The sequence below is a fragment of the Cololabis saira genome, chromosome 10, assembly GCF_033807715.1.
Source record: "Cololabis saira isolate AMF1-May2022 chromosome 10, fColSai1.1, whole genome shotgun sequence".
In the NCBI taxonomy this organism is placed as follows: domain Eukaryota; kingdom Metazoa; phylum Chordata; class Actinopteri; order Beloniformes; family Belonidae; genus Cololabis; species Cololabis saira.
This window is the reverse complement of record NC_084596.1, coordinates 7,906,656-7,914,696: the sequence shown is the minus strand read 5'-3', so window position 1 is coordinate 7,914,696 and position 8,041 is coordinate 7,906,656. Positions and strand designations below refer to the sequence as shown.

At 43.0% G+C, this 8,041-nt stretch overlaps 1 protein-coding gene across 1 annotated transcript; it reads right to left on the bottom strand.

Annotated features, from left to right (window-relative positions):
• Positions 1-1,021: 1,021 nt before the first annotated feature.
• On the bottom strand, positions 1,022-7,403 carry LOC133452371 (zinc finger protein 250-like). The gene is made up of 2 exons (XM_061731639.1): positions 7,119-7,403; positions 1,022-2,006 (listed from the first exon to the last, which is right to left on the bottom strand). Exons 1-2 carry the CDS (start codon positions 7,324-7,326, stop codon positions 1,189-1,191), a joined length of 1,026 nt encoding a protein of 341 aa, XP_061587623.1. The 5' UTR covers positions 7,327-7,403; the 3' UTR covers positions 1,022-1,188.
• Between the last annotated feature and the right edge of the window lie 638 nt (positions 7,404-8,041).

Here is an 8,041-nt window from a genome sequence, read left to right as displayed (position 1 = left end):
ATTTTAATTACTTGACAGAGAATGAAGCAAAAGATTATATTTAGCTGTTAAAAAAAAAGCAGTGTCTGTATTTTTCATTATAAACTCAATGAACTGAAGAAACTTCCCACAATCCCTCTGCATGTCTTGGTTTTAGAAACAGCATTTTTGATGTTTTCTGTTCCGGTCCTGGAATCTCTACAGATCCAGATCCAGATCCAGACCTGCAGGTCCTCTACAGACCACTAGGGTCCAGATCCATCAGTGGGTTCATATCTGCTGATCTCCAGATTAAAACTTTACAGCAGAAATAAACATATTTAACAATATGTTCAAAATATCAAAAATAAAAAGTTGAACCTCCTTGTCGGTGATCTGAACACTTTATTGTTATTTCATCGGTTGAGTTTCGACCGATGTCACACGGGGCCTTTAGTCACATGATCCGGTTTTAAAAGTACATATTATAGAGTCACAGGAACTACGGAAGAGTATTAGGGCCAGACAGGAGAAAAATACAAATATTTTAGAGGAGGAAGATTTTTTTTCATTATGCACTTCGAGAAAAAAGTCGAAATGTGGAGAAAAGTAAAAATGTGGAGAAAAAAGTAGAAATGTTGAGATTAATGTCGAAGTACAATCTCGAGAAAAAAGTCAATGTCGAGAAAAAAGTCGAAATGTTGAGAAATTTCTTTTGAAACGTCGAGAAAAAAGTCGAAAAGTTGAGAAAAAAGGCATATTTCGACTTTATTCACAAAATTTCAATTTTATTCTTGAAATTGTATTTCAACATTTTTCTTACCATTTCGAGGGCCAGGCAGGAGAAAAATTAAAATAATATTTTAGAGGAGGAAGATTGTTTTTCATTATGCACTTCGAGAAAAAAGTCAATGTTGAGAAAAAAGTCAAAATGTCAAAATTAATGTTGAAGTACAATTTCGAGAAAAAAGTCGAAATGTCGAGAAAAAAGGCCAAATTTCGACTTTATTCACAAAATTGACTTTTTTCTCAAAATTGTATTTTTTTTTTACATTAATCTCGACATTGCGACTTTTTTCTCAAAGTGCACAATAAAAAAAAATGTTCCCCTCTCAAATATTTTCTCTCCTGCATGGTCCTAATACTCTTCCGTACAGGAACCAATCACTTTATTATCCTTAAAAACGTCTTTTCTAATGTGTAACCGTCACCACGGCGGGGGGGGGGGGGTCAGTCCCCGGTGTGGATCTTGGTGTGGGCCGTCAGGCTGTCGATGCGGCTGAAGCTCCGCCCACAGAAGGTGCAGCTGTACGGTTTCTCGCCCGTGTGCGTCATGGCGTGGCGCTTGAGCTTGGACAGGACGGGGAAGCGCTTGCCGCAGGTGCCGCACTGGAAGGGCTTCTCGCCCGTGTGCGTGCGCATGTGCACCGTCAGGTGCGTGTTCTTCACAAAGTTTTTGCCGCAGGCCTTGCAGAAGTACGGCCGCTCGCCCGTGTGGATCTTGGTGTGGTAGTGCAGCGTCGACGCCTGGTTGAAGCTCTTGCCGCAGATCTGGCAGCCGTACGGCGTCTCGCCCGTGTGGATCCGCATGTGGTTCTTCATGTAGTACCGGTCCCGGAACGACTTCCCGCACACGTCGCAGCGCACGCAGCCGGGGGCCGGCTGCACCCGGGGGTCCGGCACCGGCTGGACCCGGGGGTCCGGAGGGAGCCGGGGGGTCGGCACCGCCGCCGAAGCGTCCGCGCTGTAGGTCAGGGTCCTGCCGGCTGGTCCAGAGCCGGCGTTACCCGGGCCCCGGTCCTCCAGCGGCCCCCCCGGGGGGGTCTCGGGGAGGCTGCCGGCCCCCTCGTACGGACTCAGCAGGAAGGAGTCGGACTCCTGCTTCAGGACCAGCTGGTTCTGGTCCAGACTGCTGCTCAGCTCCTCCGGTTCCACCTTCACCTGCAGGAGCGGAGGGTTCTGCTGGTCCAGGCTGGGGTTCCTGTCCTGGCTGAAGACCTGCTGGTCCACGAGAACCTCCTCTACTTCAGTGAGATGTTGGTCTGGGCCTGGGGGGGGACAAGAACAAGTAAATCAAGCTGCTAATGGACGATAAAAACACACAAATCTGAACGTCTCCACTTCTACGACAGAGTATTAGGGCCAAACTAAGACAAAATTTTTTTTTGGAAATTACGAGAATAAAGTCATAAAATTACGATAATAAAGTCAAAACCTAATGTTACGGGAATAGTCATAATATTACGAGAATAAAGTCGTAATATTACGAGAATAAAGTCATAAAATTACGAGAATAAAGTCAAAACCTAATGTTGCGAGAATAAAGTCGTAATATTACAAAAATAAAGTCATAATATTACGAGAATAAAGTCAAAACCTAATGTTGCGAGAATAAAGTCGTAATATTACGAGAATAAAGTCGTAATATTACGAGAATAAAGTCGTAATATTACGAGAATAAAGTCATAGCCTAATGTTGCGTGAATATAGTCGTAATATTACGAGAATAAAGTCATATTGTTGCGAGAATAAAGTCGTAATATTATGACTTTATTCTCGTAATTTTACGACTTTATTCTCGTAATTTTATTACCTTATTCTCGTAATTTCCATTTTTTTGTTATGGTCTTAGTTTGGCCCTAATACTCCATCATAACACAGAACCTGAAGTAAAAAAAAATAAAAATATGTTTCAACCATTTCTTTTACAGTGAAAGTGTAAATAGTACGGTGGAAGTATGGGTGTAATCATACCACGGAGTATTTTATGACTTTATTCTCGTAATTTCCAATTTTTTTTGTCTTAATTTGGCCCCAATACTCCGTCGTACCACTTCACTTTGACCCTTAAAAGATCTTTTTCTGACCTTCCTGCACCTAAATCACAACCACCAAACTGGTTCCAGAGCTGGTTCTGGTTCACAACTCGTTCAACTAGGAACCAGCTGAGAACCGGTTTGTTTTTCCACAGCTCGGGTGCTAAGAGGAGCCACGTCATTACGTCCCTGCAAATGTCAGTTATGTCACTGCGTTTGGGTGAAAGTTTGGGTATCTGCTCTACTAGGACTTGGTCCACGTAGCTCCTCCGTGGATTTACGTAAACACGAGTAAATCAAAGCAACTTCGAGTTTTTGAGTGAATCTGGCATCAAAATGAGGACGGTGTTTGTGAGTCCAGCAGAGAGGACAGAATCCCAGGCCCACATCTGCCCGGGTTCCTGTTGTAAAACCCAAAACCCTGGAGAAGTCCCCTCCAGGACATCTCACCAGTCACTGGACCCAGATCCTGGGCCCCGCCCCCCCGGTTTACAGATGCCGATGGTCTTTTGTGCCTGTGTGTTTTTGGATGAGTAGATCGTCCTCACATATTGTTCAAGTTCTTTTTTGAGTACAAGGAGTTCAGGCTTTCTGTGGATGAATTTGCACTTATGTACGTGAAACTTTGCTAAAAATAAATACAGATTCATAAAAAAGAAAGCGTCCCTATCTTTGTGATTAAAATTATGAAAACCAAAAATAACATTCTTAAAATAAAGATGAAAGTCAGAAAAGACAGAATCAGCAATATACTTGTGGAAGTCCCTCCAGAATTTATAAGTGAATTCAGATGACCAGAATAAGTGAGAATATGTTTCAGGATGCCTTTGGCAAAAAGAACAATTATTAAAACAGCTTCTAGTCTGCTTTTAAATCTCATCTTTCGCTGACGTTTTGGTGCAAAATGCATTCTGGGATACACTGTAGCACACTGCTGTGTGAACGGTCTGCTGGAGCAGCTACTGAATCCTTCATTCAGTAGGCAGTATACAGTGCATACTGTGCAGTATGTAGCATGTAGTGCGGTAGTGTCCGAATTCGGAAACAGCGTAAAACATTTCTCCAGAATGAGTATGGATAGTACATACTATTGAGAACGTACTAATGTTTCGGACGCACTAAAAATCTTGCATACTCATTTTGCATACTCATTAGGGGGGAAGGATGGGATTTCGGTCACAGCCATGGCTCTTACTTTGGCATTCGGAAGCTTAGCAGATAAGAAGCAAACACTAGCAAGAGAAGACTGTGACACGTCAGGAGGGTTGAATGATAGAGGGGGAGAACTGTAGGAGCACCTGAATAACATGGTGATGATATGTTTGGGGGAAAACTGTAAGATTGACCTGTCATGATTGTAGGGCTGAAACGATTCCTCGAATAATTCGAGTAATTCGATTACAAAAAATGATCGAGGAATTTCCTCTGCCTCGAGGAATCATTTAATTTCACCAGCTCAAAGCAGGTGTTTCGCCCGGACTACATTTAATGCGGCACAACGCACGTTAAAGGTAGAAGAAAGAGGCAGCGGGTATGTTTGGTTTTGGTAACATGCTCAGGCAATGAGTCTGCAATGGCCCAGACGGGAGACACATGTAGCTCAGTGCTTAACTTTTATTTCTAATCCACTCTGTATTCTTCTGGTCCGTTCTCCGATATGTTCCCACTCTAAAGCCTGATTTATGGCTCTGCGTTGTTGTAACGCGGAACCATAAATCAGCCTTCACCCGGTACATACATAGGTTCCTCTAAACCTCTGTTCCCGCTACAGTTATAACTAAAGAAAATGTGCTCCAATACAGCAGGTCTCATAATTTTATTTTGAACACTGCCAAAACTCAAAATCTTTAAAGCTTTAAAGGGGACCTATTATGAAAAACACGTTTTTTCTTGTTTTAACATATATAAAGTGGTCTCCCCTCACCATGCCAGCACAGGGGAGACAAAATACCATGAATTTCTGCAAGGTGTCTGACCCCCGCCTTACAGAGTCACGTCCCACCACGTCCCCCAGTGTCACGTGGTTTTTTTTGAGCCGATTAAAATCTGCGCCTATGGTGACGTCACCCAAGGCGCAGAGGTTCGGCCTCCGCTGCTGAAACCACGCCCACAACCAGCTCTCTCCGCAGGCTGGAGCGGTCCTTCTTTGAGCCAGTCGGACGCGGCGCCGCAGATCCAGGTTAAATCATGCAGGTTCCCGGGTGGTTTGGGAGCTGGGTCCTCGGGGGTCCGTCCCAGGTCGGACCAGCTTCACCCTCCGAGATTTTCAGCCAAATCTGTCGGTTTGATCACCGGTAACGGGCGATGCGCAGAGGATGCGCCCCGGAGGCGATCTGTGCGCCGGGCGCCCGTCGCGCAGCATCCGCCGGGCAGATCCGGCTGAAATTCCGCTGGTCGGTCCCCGGGAGCCCCTGCTATCAGTACAGGCGGGTTCCTGCGATCCCGGCTGGTCGGAACCGGTCAGATTCCCCGGTTAAAGCCGCGGTGATGCGCGCTGCTCCAGCCTACTTCCTGGTTCCCAAAGCGCGGTCCGTCCGACTAAATTGTCCAGGTTCCCAGCCGCTTTGGGAGCAGGGATTTCTGGGGTACGTCCCAGGCTGGACCAGCTTCACCCTCCGAGATTTTCAGCGAAATCTGTCGGTTTGATCACCGGTAACGGGCGATGCGCCGCGGAGCCATGCTCCGGGCGCCCGGCGTGGCTCCGGGGCCAGCCTTCAGCATCCGCCGGGCAGATCCGACTGAAATAGTGCATAAATGTTATTTATATACAACTCATATTTTATTTTTTTAACAATAAAGTTGCCATTTGTGAAAATTCAGTGTTGTGATTTATTTACAGGCTCGGGCTGCTCTGGCGGAGCGAGGGTTTATTCTCCTCCCCTGCTACAAGTCATTCAGGGAGCCAATCAGCACAGAGCCTCATTATCATACCCCCCCCCTTCCCTTAGAATGGAGCACAGAAAAAGAGGTTAGAAGCGGTAAAACTAGTGACAGGGCCCACAGGCTGGATTTCTGATTTATGTAGAAAAAACAAGCTTTAGATTGTTTTTAAGACATTCAAGGCCTGTTTAAAATATACATTAAATGCCATCATATGTCCCCTTTAACTTGAAACTTAACTAGAACTTAAAATTTGCTTGACACAAATGAAAGTTAAACTGAAACACGTGGGAAAAACACCTAACCTTTAAATGATGTGTGTTATCAGGTGTAATGGCATTTTTAGGTTAGAAATAAGAACATTTCTTGGTAAGATCCTTAGTTTTTTGAGTGGAGTCAGTAAATTTGGTCAACTGGTGTAAGTTCAGGGTTTTTAAATGCACAGCCATGAACCTACTGGATTATAGGGATGTTCGATTAATCGATTTTAAATCGTAATCGCGATTATGTAATTAGAACGATGTTAAAACGTGAAACTCGTAAAATCGATTTTTCACTTTTTTTTTTACCTTGTCTGCACACATATTAATGATTGATGGAAATACCTCTCAATACCTGTGACAAGTGCCCCATCGGAGAGGCTCTTTAGTGTAGGAGGGGGCGTTGTAACCATGGTGATATACTAACATGCCACCGGGCATCCCTCAAGCCAGATGCTGTAGACCGGCTCGTGTTCCTTGCAGAAAACTTGCAAATGTGAATAGCAAATGTAATGACTGACATTACACACCTCTACCTGCTTCATGGGTTGCATTATTATTTAGCATGCAAAGACCCAGTTTAGTTTAATTAAAAAATGTCTTGTTTTATTTAATTGGAAATATAACTTACTGTATGTTTGCAAGTGCTGATTTGCTGATTTTTTTTTTCAGAGATAAAACTTTATATTTTATTATATTTTTTAAAACTTTTTTTCAACTTATTTTACAGAGTTTTGCACTTTATTCATTTATTTTTGGTTTAATAAGAGCAAAGTTTGCACTTAAAGCCCAATGGGGCAAATGTTCAATAAAAAAACAGCATATTTGAAATCATTTCTTTGCCTTTTGTCAATTCACAAAATAATCGTAATCGTAATCGAAAATCGGATTTTGAGAGAAAAAAATTGAGATTTTATTTTTGGGCAAAATCGAACAGCCCTAGTAGCATTTAATATTCTTTTAGAGCAGTGATTTGGCTCCAAAGACTGAATGTGGTGATAAATTTATAGTTACAAAGGTGGAGTTGAATTGGTATTTTTTTATCGTCATTTTTATCGTTATCGTGATAAATGCCAGAAATTATCGTGATACATTTTTTAGTCCATACCGCCCATCCCTAGTGATGAAATGTTTGGGGGAAAACTAAGATTGACCTGTCATGATTGACAGGTGAACCTGAAACACTCCCTGGCCCCGCCCCTACCTAATCGGCCCGGGTCCAGGTCCAGGTCCAGGTCCGGGTCCTGGTTCTGGTCCGGGTCCGGGGTCCAGCTGAGGTCCAGCAGCCTCCTCTGCCGGTCCACCACCTCCTGGTACCCGACCACGGTCCTCTCCACCTCCAGGAAGATCTCCTCGGCAGCGGCGGCCAGCCTCCGGCTGATGAAGTCCCGCAGCGACTGGACCGACGACATGCTGGTCCAGGTTCGGATTAAGCACAAAAACACCACCGAACCGAACCGGACACAAACACACGCGGCGGACCCCTTTGTTTGTTTACTTCCGCCGGAAGTCGCGTCTTCTTCGTTGGTTCGGCGGATGTTGATTTTTTTTTTCTTCACAATAAAACTACGACGGAGTATTATTAGTATATATTAGGGCCAAACTAAGACAAAGAAAAATGGAAATTACGAGAATAAAGTCATAATATAATGAGAATAAAGTCGTAATAGAATACATCGTAATATTACGAGAATAAAGTCGTAATTTATGAGAATAAAGTCGTAATATTATGAGAATAAAGTCGTAATATTACGAGAATAAAGTCGTAATTTATGAGAATAAAGTCGTAATATTATGAGAATAAAGTCGTAATATTATGAGAATAAAGTCGTTACGTTACGAGAATAAAGTCGTAATTTACGAGAATAAAGTCGTAATATTACGAGAATAAAGTTGTAATATTACGAGAATAAAGTTGTAATTTATGAGAATAAAGTCATTACGTTATGAGAATAAAGTCGTAATATTACGAGAATAAAGTCGTAATTTATGAGAATAAAGTCGTAATTTACGAGAATAAAGTCGTAACATTACGAGAATAAAGTCGTAATTTATGAGAATAAAGAATAAAGTCGTAATATTACGGGAATAAAGTCGTAATTTATGAGAATAAAGTCGTAATATTAC